Below are 16,938 nucleotides of genomic sequence, written 5' to 3'. Positions count from 1 at the left end.
TGTTTCACATTACAAGTAGCGCCAACTCAAAATCTAATTACAGTTTGCATGCCAGCCAGTACAAGCCTGCTCTTCATTCTGTCTCTGGAAAATATCAGCAGCAGATGTCATACTTACTTTAGTTTTCAGAACTTTTTATACGATGCAGTTAATTCTGATGGAAGAGATAAAACATCAACAAGTCATAGTTATAAAAAGTTAAGTTATAAAATGCTTTAATACTCAGCTCAGTACATTCAGAGAATTTCTGCAGGTCTGGTTATGATTTACTGTTCCCCCATAATTCAGGTCAGTTCTGGCACATTGTCCACTGTTGAGCAGAAGTTACACAAGCCACTGTGAAGCAAAATTTAAACTTTTGAATTCCCAATATATGTTCAAATAGTCCCAGGATTAAAATCTGCTAAATTTTTTTTTTTTTTCAATTATAAATTTCTTATTCTTATGCTGCCACGCTTGAAATAGTGTCATGATCAGCCTTGCATACATATGCTGCACTTACTTACGTCCATCCCATTCTAACGATCTCAACATCCCAGGAACATCTTGCAGGAATGTCATTCAGCTTGGCACAAAGGTCAAAGGGCATTCAAACATTATCAGAACACATTTGTCGCAGTAACTCAAGAATTAATACACTATAATGCATAAACTTTCACACAAATGTCTATTTGCATAAAATATTGACGTGACATGAAATTCATTTTTATATCCAGAAGGTCAACGGTCAACTTTTACATTATAAGTGTGATCAAAAACTTTTGTTTAACACCATAACTCAAGAGCAGAATGGGAGATTGTGAACATATTTCCTACAACCTCAATGGTTTGCGGAGGAATACAATTAAGTGTTATTTATATACTAATTAAAAGAATGAAATTAATTGAGTTTGTGTATACCTGTCATACCTCTATAATTTGGCCCATTGGTCCTTTTCAGGTTTGGCCGGCTCCTGCCTCCCACGCTTCAGCACCATGCCTTTCCTCTACTGCAATCCTGGAGACCTCTGTTACTACGCCAGCAGAAATGATAAGTCCTACTGGCTGTCGACAACGGCTCCTCTTCCCATGATGCCCGTGGAAGAGGGAGAAATTAAACCCTACATCAGCCGCTGCTCGGTGTGTGAAGCTCCGTCAGTTGCCATCGCGGTCCACAGCCAGGACATCACCATCCCACAGTGTCCGGCCGGCTGGCGCAGCCTGTGGATCGGCTACTCCTACCTCATGGTGAGTCCTGCCTTCTTTCTGGAGTTAGAAGAATAATCAGATGCTTTGTGCAGCAGTTTAATATTCATCCATCATCCTGTTATGTCAATTATTAGAACATGATACTCTAACCTTAGGAAAAGTAAAAGCAGTTGCACATTGGCGCTAATTTAGTTCAATTACAATGTGGGTATTAAAGTCTTGGTAAGTCATCATTGGTGTTTAAGGATAAGGCAATATTCTGCATTTTTTCAATAAAAATATTTTGGATTGTAAACTTTCAACAATTTTTTCCCAATTAAAATTCTATTTAAACCCTTACCTCGTAACTCCTGCTGAAAACACAGAGCTTCAAAATTGTTCACTAACATTTCTGTAAAATAGGCTTAATAATTTCCCAGAACATCTGACCACTGTCTAACAAACATCATGCAAGTTATGTAATTATTAGACTATTTTCTGCACACTATGCACCAGTAAGTATTTCTGGCAGCAGGTCCGTCTACGTGGAACTGACTTTAATGGAGACATATTCTGCTCATATTCAGGTTTAGGATTTTATTGATTACATGTGTTAATATTCAGAACAAACGTTGCTTTCCTCAAACTGGCCATTGCTGCAGCTCCTGTGTTCACCCTCTGTCTGAATCACTTGGTTTTAGCTCCAATCTCTTTTCCAGTTTTTCATTGCAAGAGGGAATACTTGTTTGTAAGATCAGCTCACTGTTATCTCTGTTATTTCCCATGTTATTTATTGAACGTTTGGCTTCTCCTCTCTCCCCCTCTCGCCTTTATCTCCACAGCACACAGCAGCAGGAAACGAGGGCGGAGGTCAGTCCTTGTCATCGCCCGGCTCCTGCCTGGAGGACTTCCGCACGACACCGTTCATCGAGTGTAACGGAGCCAAAGGGACGTGCCACTACTTCGCGAACAAGCAGAGCTTCTGGCTGACCTCCATCGATCAGTCGTTCCACGCTAACCCAGCATCAGAGACTCTGAAAGCAGGCCAGCTCCTGTCACGCATCAGCCGCTGCCAGGTCTGCATGAAGAACTTGTGAGAGAATCCGCAGAAACGAAAAGAAATTGATCCGTCGTCGGTGGTGTTGTGTTATCTCTCTATCCACGATATTCAAAAACCAAAGTGAGGGATCTGAAATACCGAATTGAGATCAATGCAAACTCTCTCCCATAGAGCTCCCATATACAATGACTGTGTGATTCCTTGAGCTTTGAGTGAAATGTCCCCCTGTAGATAAATCAGAAGCCACATTACAAAGCCAACAACATTATGAGAGACGTATTTTATATAAAATGTGGATTGGTGCTTACTGTTTTAACTTATTACCTCAGCTACTATGACACAGATCAGACACCGTACAGCTGAACCCAAGAGGCCTGTGTGTATGCACTGCTTCAGTTTATCTAGATGTTTTTTATTGTTTATAGGGTCTACGGCCCGCCATAAAACCACTGACCCTGCTTCTCAGCCATATGATGAGTGTCATCTGAGGTCTCACTACACCGCCTTTATTCCCATGCTCTTACAAAACCTATTTTTATAATACGGCACTTGTTTTATGCATTTACTTTATCCAACTACTGCAAAAGTAGCCTGCAGCTTTTATTTTTCTTGCACCGAATGTTCATACAACGCACTGATTCTCTTTGTATTTAAACCAGCTGAACCAACTTGACCCAGGTCCCTAAGAGTTTTAAATGTATACCTTATCTAACATGACTCATGCCACACTCCCTTATCCTTTACAAATCTACTAATTATTTAACCGCTGCCAACAGAACGCAAACAGCCTCGATCAAAGGTCTGACTGCAGCAAATCCTCAGTCTGGTCACTGATCCGGGGTTGTTAGTATTTCACCCAATTTAGAAAAGTAGGTCAAATGTTCCACTTCATCTACATTCACTTGGAAATAAACAGTTTGATGTGAATGGAAAATACTGACATTTGCTTTAACTGCAATTTAATTATGTGAATTTCATTTCATTTGACTGTACAAAATAAATATTGTTTGTTATATTTCTGTGTCACTTAACTCACGGAAGCTTCTTTTCAGTCCTGATAACTTACAGAAATTTTCCGGGGGGAGATTTATGTGAGAGTGCAAATGTCCGAGTCAGTTGCTCCACACATTTTAGCTGACAGCTCCCTAGAAAAATATCAGAGTGATGCATTTGTGAACACAGCAGGAAGATTTGCAGCTGATGCAAAGTTGGAGGAACACAAAGATCTCAGGACAAAAAAAGAGATGACGCCACTATAGACCTAGAAAAATGGGATTTGAGAGCCTTTGGCGATAAGGATTAGGGCCGCAGCTGGTATTTGTATAAACACGTAATTTCAGCAGCGGATTTTGTATATTTTACAGAGTTTGTGTCTGAATACTAAATTCCAAATCTGACAGACCAGGCAACCTGCAAAATAAAAATCTTTATTACGACAGCATAGGTAAAAATTCAACTGGGATTTTTACACTCATTGAAAAAGTTCCAAAAGTGGCTATAAAATATAAAGATCAGTAAATAAAAGACTTTGTGATTTATCAATAAACCCCTTCAGCTCAACTCTAACAAAAACAGTGAAATGTGCCACCAAACTAACAATTAGTGCTGTTAAATTTCAATTTTAATCAAAAATAGCAGTGATTGACTCATGTGCATTATTTGCCCACAGGCACATCTTTGGGATACAAGTGCAGTTTCAGTCGTTAGTGTGGAAGGTTTCAAAAAGCACAGAGTGATGAGGAAACGCTTTAATTTCCAATATTTAATAAGGAAATGTCTCAGGACACTGAACTTTTCGGACCATCTTCATAGCACCACAGTGTGTGTGTTTGTGTGTGTAAGTGTTTGGGTCTTAATCAAGGCAAATCATTGGTACCATCACAGTAAGTATTTGGTGCTTAGACCAACGTGTTGATTGTCTTTTGCTAAAAACAAGTCTCTGCTTGTGGCCGCCTCTCCGCCTCTTCCAGGCAGATTCTAGCAGCAGGTGGATCTGGCCCGCCTGCCGCCTGCCCCCCTGCACACCTCCAGGTCCACTGTGGGAGACTCCTGGTTCTCGTTTCTCTTCCTCAGGATGGAGGGCAGCACCAGATCAAACAGTGTCTCGAACAATGCGTCCACATTGTAGCCTGTCTTGGCACTCGTCTCGAAGCACATCTTCTCCGGAGGCAGGCTGCTCTTGTCCTCCAGGCCCTTGTAGCGCAGTATTCTCCCATAGAAAGCCACCGCGTCCTCGTGGGCGACCTGTTTGTGTAGGATCAGCCCGGAGAGGGACTCAGGAGAGGCCGGGGGTGTCGGGCACGAGGACAGAATCTGTGGTTCTGTCCTTCCCTCCTCACACTGGGTTTGATCCTCCGACACTCCGATTGAGTCGTGGGCTTTAGGGTCTGTGAGGTCAGCCTTGTTGCCCACTATGGCGTAAATGCAGTCCTGGTTAGCGGTGTCGGTCAGGGACAGGAAGCGCTCCTCCAGCTCAGCCAAGCTTTGCCAGTTGGTGACATCGTAGGTGAGGATGACAGCTGACGCACCTCTGCAGTACATGGAGCCCAACCCGTGGAACTGTTCACGACCTGTGAGACAAAATCACATAAACAAATAGTTATTACAGCAATAACTGCAAGAGGAGCAGTGGAGAAAAGACACAGAGACAGATTGTGCAACCAGTCAGCAGTTTGAGCACAGAAACAACCTTTGTTGTTGAAATATTTAGGATCCCTGAAAGGCCACATTGTGTGAAAACATTTCCACCGGGGGCATCTGTTGGTTACTGGCTTATTAGGCACGCTTAACTCAATCTAATGGAGTCTAATCTGACTTTCTCACAGAAGATACTTGAACATGTCACAGCAGGAAAAGCACAGGTGGAAAAACAGCTGATTTCCATTTAGCTGCTTCAGTTTCAGGTATTTTTCACTAAGACTTAAACTGATCAAAGCCATTGTTGATGTTATCAGTAAACACCCATGTTTCTCTGATAAGACATCTTAAAATGTCATGTGAGGCAAAGGCCAATACAACAGTCCTGCAGTAAATCTGATTGTTTCAGTCCCCTAAATATTCCAGGTTTAATTCAATCCGTGCATTATTTCCTGGGAAAGCTGTGATATGCTTAAAAAAAGCAACAACAAAAAAACACTATATTTCACAATGTTAAAGAAATGAACATACAAAATCCTGTATCTGCCTACTGGTCCGGATCTGCTCACAAAATTTAATGAGTTATTTCTTGGCACATGTCCCCTCTTTGCAGCAAGTTTCATGGAAATCTATTCAGTAGTTTGTGCATAATCTAGCTGGCAAACAAACACACCAACGGACAAAAAACAGAACCTCATGAAGACAGGATATATTGCAGGTCTGCTATATCTGACTATCCGTCTATATTAGTTAAAGCTGAATACACTTGATAAACTGGCAGCTCAGATTAAACAGTATCCAAGGCTGCAACCAGTGATTTATATATTTTCCTCTCCAGATAGTTTGTTAAACTAATCAATTCGTCATTTTGATTTGTAAAGAATTGTAAATGATGCCTGAAGTTATCTTTTAAAATCCTTGATAGAAGAAGGAAGATACTGAGTTCACTATGATATATGATGGACAAGAAAACCATCCAATGTTGATATTTGAGAAGATGTTGTACGAATACCAATATGAATTTGATTGTTGGGTTTCAACTCATGTTCTGTCCAATGACAAAAATAACTCCTGGGATGCATCCGAGCAAAAAGAGTCAGTGGAAGGATACTTGGTTTTGCATATTTGTGTAACCCTAACTCCGTCATTCTCCTGCCTCTGGGAAAGTATAGTATTGCACATAAATTTGGAAAGGCCAGGTTAGAGCAAGGCGGAGTCAAGTTTCCTGTCATCACCCTGTCATGTGACCATTAAGAGGAACAGGGTAGTCAGTTTTTAGGTCTGTGAAACGCTTTAATGTATGTGAACTGTGCTCCATATGACCAGGTTTCAACATGACAAGCCAAACATCTGACTGATTCTAATACGACCCTGTGTCACAGCTTCGTTTTTGTTGAAGTTAGGGAACAGAGACAGGAAGTGAATCACTGGTGACAAGGGCGGCGTTTCCCTTATCTCTACGGCTCACCAACCATTTCAGTGATGTGTGTATTTGCCTAAGAAGAGTAACAGTGATTTATAGTTACACAATACTGGAATGTAGAGCGGTCAGAAGCTTTATTCGTCAGCGGTAATGTACAGTTATTCCAGTAACAGCTGACAAAAAGTGGTTTACTTGGGACACGAAACATAAAACATCTGCGCTCTCGTGGTCCTCGGGGTTGTTCGTAGGACAGAAGTTCACAAGAAGCACAAGTTCACGTGCTTGTGACAAAACTTTGATCACAGATTTCTAAAGCTAAGAGCTGGCGTGTTTATAAAGAAAGATTCTCAGATAGTCTGATAATGAAAAATTGTCAATTTAAATGTGACGTGAAACTAAAACTAACATCGAATTGACTTGATGAGTGACGTGTGTTGGATCAACTGACAAACAGGTCTTTGATCCCTTTGTTATATGTTACACAATGTATTGTTCTGCAGCTGCTGTAGCAGAATAAAGTATATCTGATTTGATTGATAAACATATGATTTCATTTTATACTTAGCTTGACATGAAGCCAGAAGTGCCCCATGTCTCAGTAACATTCGCCCCATTATTAATTCTACCCAAATAATCTAAATATGAACCAGTTAAACCTAATACAGACTGTTTTAAGTATCTTATTAACAGTTAAATATCACTTTACACGGGAAAAGCCTAAATTCAACGAGTTTAAAACTTGAATCTGTTCCCAAATAAACGAAAATCAATCAGTTAACGTGACCTAGTGTTGCTATGTCTCAGTAACATTCTTCCCATTATTAATTCTACCCAAATAATCTAAATATGAAACAGTAAAACCTAATGCAGACTGTGTTAAGTATCTTATTAGCAGTTAAATATCCCTTTACACTGGAAAAGCCTGGATTTCAGAGAGTTTAAAACTTGAATCTGTTCCCAAATAAACAAAAATCTATCAGTTAACGTGACCTAGTGTTGCTATGTCTCAGTAACATTCGCCCCATTATTAATTCTACCCAAATAATCTAAATATGAAACAGTAAAACCTAATACAGACTGTGTTAAGTATCTTATTAGCAGTTAAATATCCCTTTACACCGGAAAAGCCTGGATTTCAGAGAGTTTAAAACTTGAATCTGTTCCCAAATAAACAAAAATCTATCAGTTAACGTGACCTAGCGTTGCTATGTCTCAGTAACATTCTTCCCATTATTAATTCTACCCAAATAATCTAAATATGAAACAGTAAAACCTAATGCAGACTGTGTTAAGTATCTTATTAGCAGTTAAATATCCCTTTACACTGGAAAAGTCTGAATTTCAGCGAGTTTAAAACTTGAATCTGTTCCCAAATAAACAAAAATCAATCAGTTAACGTGACCTGGTGTTGCTGTAAGAGTTGTGTGGCTGTGCACAGATTCAGAGATTAGATCTAAAGTTGTTTTTAAAGGTTGTTGGACATCAGTGAGCTCGATCCACGTGTTGTGTTCGTGATGTTTTAACCTGAACAGTTGTCATCGAGCAGGACTTTATGTTGTTGTCACTAAAAGTAAATAACCCACAGAACAGCAGCAGAGCCCCAGGTTCTCATGACGCAGCCGAGCAGCGGTCACATGCCAGTGATTGCCTCAAGTGGAGGGATCACGCGTTTTTCAGGTGAGGAAAATCAGATAAGAGTTAAAAAACAGAATGTGGGAGAGAAAAGACGAAGAGGGGAGGTCGTTACCGGCGGTGTCCCATATGGAGATGTTGTAGGGCCCCCACTGCTTGAGGAAGAACGCCCCTCCGACGGTGCTCACGGTGTCTTTAAACTTCCTCTCCGTGTACCTGTGGAGAAGCGACGTCTTCCCCACGTTCATGTCCCCCAGGAGGACCACCTTCACGTCGGGCTTCTTCATCTTCGACACCTCGGGCATGGTGCGGGTGATGCTGCGGGGCGCCGGGCACAGGGGGCCGGGGACAGAGCTCCTGCTTTCCTGGGACTCTTCGGGAAATGAGTCCGGATCTAGTTCGTAAAGAGTAGTCCTCGTTTCGCACAAGTTTCGCTGACAGACGCCATTTCCAGTGTTGACTCCTCGGATCCGCTGCTTCTGTCTGGACTTCAAAAAGTTACTGAGGTGAAACAGGAAGTAAGTGAACAGGCGAGGAGGCGAGGGACGGAGTTTCCCCCGTGTGTTGTCTGGTAGGCGGAAGTAAAGGAGTTTCTACGTGTTGTGTGGAAGGCAGGGTCATCACCACAGTTACTTCCATATTTTATTCATAACAATATGTTATTCAAATTTTTATATCATGTTTCCCATTTGCCCTCTCTTTCATTTGTTTTCATTGCGGATCACCCTATAAAATCTCCCTAAATGTTGTCTTGCAGGCAGGTTCATTTGTGACCGGTTCAACATATTTTTATTGTAATCAATATGTTATTCTAATTTTTATACTACTGGGGGAGATTAGATGAGATTAAGGGTTCGCGGGTCTTTTATGTTTCACAGACAGACATTAGTTGAATTAGTAGGCTGATGTCTTTATTTGCTTTATATTTCTTTTTTTTGGATTCTAAATTATTTTGTGACATCTGATCTACAAAGGTGCTATGTAGAAGACTTAACCTAACTTTATTTTCTTTAAACACTTAGACAAAATTTAAAGAAATAAACAACAATCAGGGGAAAAAAAAAATAAAACTCAACCTAGCATAAGCATTCAAAGAGCAAACTGTGATATTTTTTTTAACAAGCCAAAGGAGAGGTCCACCTGCATAGCGTGAAGATTATATTTATCCAGTGATATTATCAAGTTAATGATCAGAAAATGAGTGTTTGTATTCTTGAAAATTACTGTATCTAAAGGAGAACGACAATACTACTTTGGAGATAACACATCTTCAAATATAATCTTCTTGTCCTTGCCCCATTTTAGATGGTTATATTTATGCTTTTACTTATTTACTGGTCTCCCAAGTGCAATAAAGGAGGAAACATTTGTCTACAGCCAAGTTTTAGAGTCATGTTGTTCATGTAGTACTTTATTTGCACCTGCAAGGCAAAACTCAGGGCAATATTTACTCAACAAGTTAGCCTGATTCGTCACATCAGGCTTGTGTTGTTTTTATACACGAGCTTTACCCATAGACTGTAGGCTTTACCGTTAGTGATGACAGATCAAAGTTCATGTGACTTTGGAAATCTACAGGACAGGGAATTAAATGAGTCAAACAAGATTTTCTATTAGAGAGTTTGATGTCAATTAATACGGAAGAGGATTAGGGCCACTGTGGAAAAAACAAGTGAGTTCTTAGTTTAAACTCAGAATTCTGACTTTAATCTCAGAATTCTGAGATTAAAGTCAGATTTCTGAGAGAAAAGGCAGAATTCTGTGTTTAAACTCAGAACTCACTTGTTTTTTCCACAGTGGCCCTAATCCTCTTCCGTAAATATAAGACAACATTATTATTATTATTATTATTAGTAGTATTACTAATGTGGGGCGTTATATTTTTTATTCTGCCTTTTCTATGCACCTTTTTTTTCGATTTTAGATCTAAGCTTTAAAGCCTGTTCCGGCTTCATTAACTCATGTGCTGCGTTCATGTCCTGTGGTAAAAAGAAAAAAAACATTTTTGACAAGATAAATATCTTATTTCCACTAGGTAATTATCTCGTGAGCACAAGTTAGAAAAATTGATAGATCTTGTGTGTCTTCAGGGGCTGCCGTAGAAAAATCTGTCTAAAAAAGCGTCTTAAAAAATGACTGCACAGAACGCAGTGTTTGTAACTTGTATGAGTATGTCTCATGTTACTAATATAAATGGGTTAAAAAAAAGGAAGAGTGTTGCATTGTGTTGCAGTCAGCACACGTGGAGGCCAGTAGAGGAACTGCAGCTTTAACCGACTTCCGTTTGGCTCCTCGTTTGTTGACAGATCTCAACAGTGTGGGATCGTGGAGTGTCCGAGGAGGCTTTGAAGGCACCATAAGTTCCCTCCTTTCCCACGGAGCCTCATGATCCGAGCCGTGTGTCTGCAGCTGTCAGCGGGGAGGCTCAGATCCACGTTAGGTAAGAAGAGGAGGAAGAGGAGCAAGAGGAGCTAGAGATGACAACATGCCACAACACATCCAGATGTTCACCTATACCCTCCTCACACTCACACTGTCCATTATCGCCACATACATCTGTTTGAACAGGAGAGGTAAACACAGGGGGGGGGGGCGAGCCTACATTTTATGCCACAGCTAGTTAGCTTAGCGTCTGTTAGCTACATGTTGGTGGAGGGTCGGTGCGGGTCTCTAGGACCTCGCAGACACCGGGCATGGGCGGGGGAGAAAGGTGAAGTTCCCCCCCCCTCTCTCTCAGGACTGATCAGAGGTCAGTTTCTAAACCGACCCAGCCGAGGTGAAGGCAGCGGGCAGCGATCAGGAAGCCCATCCCCGGTCAGTTTATATCCCCGAGTGCCGTGCGGACGTATTTAGCTAACGTCGTAAAAAGGACCCACGCAGAGGAATAGGTCGCTGGCGTACAAAGAGTGGACGTGTGCAGGTTGATGTGATGCTTCACAAGTTGTCAGCTGGGTCTGGTCTCCGGGAGAAGAGCAGCGGGCCGGTGGCTCGGTGCTGACCGGGCTCGGGACGGAAGCGCCCCGCGGCTTGGATGCGGCGAAGCACCGACATCCAGACGTCCGTCATAATCCGCAGTGTCAACACCTCCGTCCCCGGGCGGTGATCACTCCCGGGCTCCGCCATGCTAGCCAACACGACGCGGGGCTTCCTGTGGTCGGACGTGGAGACGAGGACCCTGCTGAACATCTGGGGGGAGCAGGACATCCAGGCGGCGCTGGACGGGAACTTCCGGAACAGCTTCGTGTACCGCGACGTCTCCCGGCGGCTCGGGGCCATGGGGTTCGACAGGACGCCGGAGCAATGCCGGGTGCGCATCAAGAGCCTGAAGAGGCAGTACCTGCTGGCGAAGGAGGGCAACCTGCGCAACAACGGCCAGTACCACAAGATCTGCAAGTTCTACGACGCCATGGACGGCATCCTGAGCAACCGGGCCGCTCTGGACCCCCGGGAGTTCATGGACGGCGGGATGGGAGGAGAGGAGGCCGTTGATGGCCTGGAGGAGGATGGAGAGGACGGCCAGGATGTTTACTCCGAGTGCACAGGGGAGTGTCCTTACCCTGCGGACGCTGAAGTGAAGCTGGAATACCCAACTATTCCCATCCCGATCCCAGTTAAAGTGACACTGGGAAATAACAGTAAGTGATCCCTCCTTCTGCTTCTCCGTTACATGGGTGCAGACAGTGTGTTTTGAATCATTTATACCTCGACTATCTGATGCATCACCTAATCACCCTCCCTCATTCTCTACTTAAGGCACCTCAGTGAGACCCCACAACAGCGCCCAGTCGACCACTAACATGCCACCCAGAGCCCCCAAGAGGCAGAGGAAGAGGCGTGCAAACTTCCCAATGGAGAAACTGATGGAGCAGTTCCTGGAGCAGAGCGCCCAGGCCGAGGACAACTTCTACCGCATGGAGGAGCAGCGACTGCAGGCAGAGGACCGCCGCAGAGAGGCCGAGCACGCCAGGGAGCTGCACATGCTCCAGATGCTCGGCCAGATGTTCTCCAGCATCTCCTCCTCGTCTTCCTCCTCCTCCTCCGCCTCCTCCTCCGCCAGGCCCGGCTCTGCAAGCACTCCCTCCAAGAAAGCTTCCGTCCCTGCCCGTGCGCCTGTGTTCTCCGGTGCCCCCCCGTCGTGTGCACGTGGCCCATCGGGTCACCTCAGACGTCCTTTACCCCAGACAGACTGTTACAGCCAACAGAGTCAACTATTGGAACCAGATCCCCAGGCCTTAGGTATTGGTTTTGGTGTCATGTGTGCAGCAGGGAGGTGGAATGTGTGAAGAGGAAATTGAAATCGCAGGCGCACTCAGTGATGGAGCAGTCACGCTACGTGTTCATTTATCCTTTATCTACAGTACATTAGTTCGGTTTTAATTCTGTTTTCATTGTCTTTGGTGTCAAACTTTTGTCATCGCTTATCTGCTGACTCTTAATCTGTTTATGTCCTCAGTGTTTGAACGCTACTACGGCTTGGGGTCTACCTCACACAGCGGCATGGAGGATGAACTCCTTGCCCTAGTAAAGAGTATAGTCCCTCCACTGACGTCCAAAAAGCACAAGGGACAAGCCGGACGAATCGGGATCATTGGAGGATGCCAAGAGTATGTGACACAAAGACCAAATCCTCCTCAATAGAAACATCCCTCATTTGTTATAGAACATTTGTCCCAACACTGTTTCTCTTCACCCCCTGAAGCTATACTGGAGCCCCATATTTTGCAGCGATCTCTGCATTGAAAGTGGTAAATAGTCTTAAATACAGATTTGACATGAATATTTTACAGAGTCTAAAGTTATCGTGTGGTTCTGATGCTGTGACTGAATATTTTTTTCTCGTCTCCAGGGGGCCGACTTGTCTCATGTGTTCTGCACCAAAGATGCTGCGACTGTAATCAAGTCATACAGCCCTGAGCTCATAGTTCATCCTGTTCTGTGAGTAAAGGATCACTTCTGACAACAATATGATCATAAGTAAAAGGAATAGTGTGTTGTTGTTTGTTTTTACATCAGTGCTGTCCCATTACTTAGGAAATTAAAACTTTGGTTAAAAATAAAAGTGTGGTAACTATTTTTCTAATGCCTATTTCCTCATGAAGTTACTTTCAGGAACACATCAGAGTTTTTCTAAACCGTTATTAAGAATTACTTGTCATAACAACAGTTGTAAGGAATAAGGAGGATCATTATACTGTAAAAGGTCGGCTTTTGCTGATTTATAATGGTGTTTTCTCACCATAAGTTCATAACAAGTGGCAAATTTGGTCTCAATGCCTACTGTATGAACTGTGTTTGCATTTCTGTCACACACTCTCAATATGAGTTCTATTTTCAAATGACTCAACGCCTTGTAGTGAAAATCAATATGACTGTTGAGTCCTCACTCGGTGCAGTTTACATGCATTGTCATCACAAAGTGACAGGAGTGGCTTTATTCCTCATGACTGTTGTTAAAAGTCAGCAAAATGCATTATGTACAATAGTTGTCATAGTAACGTTGACCCATCAGTGTTTGTTTTTACAAAAGCAGGTTATTTATACACAAAGGAAAGACAGAAAGTGAATAACTTGGAAATAAGTACATAACCAGGTTAATACAAAATAATGTCTTCTTTCAACCACCACTAATATGTGTGTGTTTGTGTGTGTCTATCAAGGGACAGTCCTAATGCAGTGGAGGAGATTGAAAAATGGCTCCCGAGGCTACATGGCCTTGTGGTGGGACCAGGTCTAGGGAGAGAAGACTTTTTACTGAAAACTGTTAAGGCACGTGGGAAATATTCAGTCTTTCTTTTTCACTCAAAACAGCCTTTTAGCTACTTGTGCATGTAACATGACATATCTTCAACTTGAATGCCGTGTAGTAGAGCACATTCCTCCACCAAGCAGCCTTATCTTCAATCAACCCTGGTAGCTATGCCAACAAAACAATGCAGATCACAAAATCATTATCTTAGCGGATGATGAAACCACATTTGCTAAAACCGGATTTTTGTTGATCTTCCCCAAATTGCACACACTCACAGATAACAGTCCCCAAAACATTTCTGATGTTGTTGTATTGTGTATTATTTATTAAGTAAAAAAGTTCCAAAAAAATTGATGCATTTGAAAAAATTGTTGCATCCTCCCCGTTTTTGAGAGACAAGCCAAAATACAATGGGTCCTTACTTGGCTCATGTCCCGTCCTTTCCTCAGGTTTCATGGATTTCAGTTCAGTAGTTTTTGCATCATCCTACTGACCAACTGACAAATTAACTGGGGTGAAAACATAACTGCTTAAGGATTGTTAGAGAAATCAGTGATCACTTTAACCTGCACACCAAAATATAACATGTTATGACGCAGTGTGACTTATAACTGACACATGTTTGCTAACTATGTAGATGTGCGGGATTGTCAGAGGGATGGGAGAAAGATGACGATTCCATATGTCTGAGGAAGAAGCACGCAAACTCTGCTGCTGACATTTTTAGCTTTGACACATCAGTCTGTTGTGGAATGTGACTCGGGTATATCTGTACATAAGTATTTTGTTAAGCTTAAGGAAAACAGTTTGTGGGCTTGATATAACATTTTTTTCTCACACTTTTAGGAGGTGATAGAGAAGTCTAAAGCGAGAGATATTCCGATAGTCATCGATGCGGTAAGTTGATCAAATCATGTTTCAGCTGTTGAGCAGATGGGATTTACTGGATTCATGGGAGGCAGTCACTGAGTGTGTGTGTGTTTGTGTGTGTGTGTGTCTCGTGTTTGTTTTTTTTACCAGGATGGATTATGGCTTGTTACACAGCAACCATCTGTTATTCAAGGGTACGCCAAGGGTATCCTCACACCTAACTTCATGGAGTTCACCCGACTATATGAGGCACTGGTAGGTCTGTCAGCAGAGTGCAGTCGGTCACTAGCAGACAATCAAAACATGATTCTGTATGTTAATGTGTGTGTGTGGCTTTCTGTGTGTCGCTGTCTCAGCACCATGAACCCATGGACAGTAGTGACCATCAACGCAGCGCCTTGCAGCTCAGTGTAGCCATGGGCAACCTCACTCTGGTGCTAAAAGGAGAACAGGATCTCATCACAGATGGCAGTAAAGGTTAGTATCAAGCCCATCAGTACAAACACAACCGCATCAGACAAGCTTTTAACTGCTCAAGCAGATCTTAAGATTTTCCATCTCTACTTAGACGTGTGTTGAGACACTGTTGTTTTTGTCATCTCAAGTTGACTCTTGTTGTTTTCAGTGATCTGGTGCAGTGCTGAGGGCAGTGGGAGAAGATGTGGTGGACAGGGCGACCTCCTGTCTGGATCTATGGGAGTGCTGGCACACTGGGCTCATGCTGCCGCTGCAACTGGAGGGGTCAAAAGGTGAACACCTGTTTGGCTGTGTGTGCTCTGTGTTTTAAAAGTTCAGTGTGTAGAATCTAGTGAAATCTAGCGGTGAAGTTGCATGTTGCTGCTGAACACCCCTCACCTCACCCTCTCCTTCCAAACACAACTGTCATAAAAATTCTAAAGGTTTTGCGTTGGTCCAGCTTGGACAACTGTAAAAAAACATGGCAGCCTCCCTAGAGAGGACATAAATTTAAAAAATGAAATATAAAAGGCTTGTTGTGCGATAAAGAAAACAACAATTTCTACAATTAAGATGAACCGCACTAGTGGAAACATAAATGATTATTTTAAATTCAATTTCTGCTAATAGATCCCTTTCACCTGAATCTCACAAACTGGACCTTTGATGGTAGCATATAATACATTTAAAGACCCATACCAGTGCCTGTACATGTTTCAGCACATGACCTTGTATCTGAACAAACTAAAAACGTATGGTAACTACTTCCAAATGTTATGTTTCCTACATACCTTCACAGCATCCATTAGTTTCCACTCAACTCGCTATATTAAGAAACTCAAATTGTTACGTCTTTAAACTTCATTGATCATCCTTTATAATATTTTGTGTATTTTGCAACTGCGAACATTTTGCAACTGCGAACATTATTTATTTGTTCATCCAAAAATAGTTTATCTTCAACACTTTGATAAAGGACATTTTTCAAGCCCAAACAATTAGGATGATGCTTGTCCTTATTTATTATTTTTTTCTTAAAGAAATACAAAACATTTGAAGAAGTCCCCGTGGAAAACTCTGTCAGAATTTTCTGACATTTATAGATAAAATGATTCCTCAAAAACACTGGAAAAAACAACTGAAATCTCCAGTTCAGTCCGGCCCCAACCTATTGTCACTTAGGAATCTTGTTGAGTTGCAAATCGAGAGTTGGCGGCCGAAACATGCAAACATGCTTTCTGTCATATTGTATAATTAAATACATTTTCCATATTTGTGTTGTTTTATGTTAAGTTAAACCATCATTTTTGTCTTCCTGCAGTATGAATCCTTCAGTGGTTGCAGCATTCGGAGCCTGTTCACTCACCAGGCAGTGCAACAGTCAAGCATTCCAGCGCCACGGCAGATCCACCACCACCTCGGACATGATCCCGGAGATTGGCCCGGCTTTTAAAAAGTTATTTGAAAGCTGAAAACAATCAATGTCAATGTTTATCCTGTCAAACTTGTTAAAACGCTGAAGATCCATTCACAGTTTTGCTTTGGTAGTAGAAACTGGTGGTAGAGCCTTTGGGTGGACTGGATGTTCTCATCTAGTTGAATTTGAATGAGAATCACACAGGCGTGGACTGTCTCCTTTAAAACACAGCGCTGGAAATACAACACACTCACTTGTTGAAAGAAGTTCATTAATTACAGGAAATAAACAAACCAACAACGTCTCTTCCGTCCGCCACGTAGAATTATTAATGCATTCACCAAACATGCCCATCAAAGACACAGAGAAACCCAGAAACCTGTTTGAACTTTGAAATAAATAATAAATTATAGTGTGTGTTTTGAGTGGCTCTTTTTTTTTAACAAATGTTTTCAACACAATCTACAGTATAACAGTTCGTTGTTGTTACCTCACGGTGGCGATGTTGACTCAAAGAAGCACTTGTC

At 42.2% G+C, this 16,938-nt stretch overlaps 3 protein-coding genes across 6 annotated transcripts in view; 2 read left to right on the top strand and 1 right to left on the bottom strand.

Moving 5' to 3' along the window:
* The window catches only part of col4a2 (collagen, type IV, alpha 2), a 55,523-nt gene extending 52,281 nt beyond the window's left edge, over positions 1 to 3,242 (top strand). For both annotated transcript variants that reach the window (XM_061088496.1, XM_061088495.1), the window contains 2 exons: positions 941 to 1,227; positions 2,010 to 3,242. In XM_061088496.1, the coding sequence (XP_060944479.1) occupies positions 941 to 1,227; positions 2,010 to 2,264 (542 nt within the window). In that variant the 3' untranslated portion in view covers positions 2,265 to 3,242. The remainder of the gene's footprint in view (positions 1 to 940; positions 1,228 to 2,009) is intronic.
* A 396-nt stretch (positions 3,243 to 3,638) lies between these two features.
* Positions 3,639 to 8,439, bottom strand: rab20 (RAB20, member RAS oncogene family). Its single transcript, XM_061088494.1, has 2 exons — positions 8,035 to 8,439; positions 3,639 to 4,797 (listed from the first exon to the last, which is right to left on the bottom strand). The coding sequence occupies exons 1-2, from the start codon at positions 8,222 to 8,224 to the stop codon at positions 4,205 to 4,207; spliced, it is 783 nt and encodes a 260-aa protein (XP_060944477.1). The 5' UTR covers positions 8,225 to 8,439; the 3' UTR covers positions 3,639 to 4,204.
* Positions 8,021 to 16,823, top strand: naxd (NAD(P)HX dehydratase). Of its 3 annotated transcripts, none has more exons than XM_061088493.1 (11): positions 8,021 to 8,437; positions 10,226 to 10,359; positions 12,373 to 12,523; positions 12,619 to 12,664; positions 12,766 to 12,854; positions 13,577 to 13,685; positions 14,515 to 14,565; positions 14,689 to 14,793; positions 14,895 to 15,015; positions 15,164 to 15,287; positions 16,316 to 16,823. In XM_061088493.1, the coding sequence occupies exons 2-11, from the start codon at positions 10,305 to 10,307 to the stop codon at positions 16,464 to 16,466; spliced, it is 1,002 nt and encodes a 333-aa protein (XP_060944476.1). In that variant the 5' UTR covers positions 8,021 to 8,437; positions 10,226 to 10,304; the 3' UTR covers positions 16,467 to 16,823. The 3 variants fall into 3 exon arrangements, with proteins under 3 accessions (XP_060944476.1, XP_060944475.1, XP_060944474.1); XM_061088491.1 differs by lacking the exons at positions 8,021 to 8,437; positions 10,226 to 10,359 and adding exons at positions 10,662 to 11,554; positions 11,673 to 12,155; XM_061088492.1 differs by lacking the exons at positions 8,021 to 8,437; positions 10,226 to 10,359 and adding an exon at positions 10,366 to 10,492.
* The last annotated feature ends 115 nt before the right edge of the window (positions 16,824 to 16,938 follow it).

The sequence above is a fragment of the Limanda limanda genome, chromosome 16 (assembly GCF_963576545.1).
Source record: "Limanda limanda chromosome 16, fLimLim1.1, whole genome shotgun sequence".
Taxonomy (NCBI): domain Eukaryota; kingdom Metazoa; phylum Chordata; class Actinopteri; order Pleuronectiformes; family Pleuronectidae; genus Limanda; species Limanda limanda.
The sequence above is the reverse complement of the archived record's forward strand: the minus strand, read 5'-3'. Positions and strand labels throughout refer to the sequence as shown.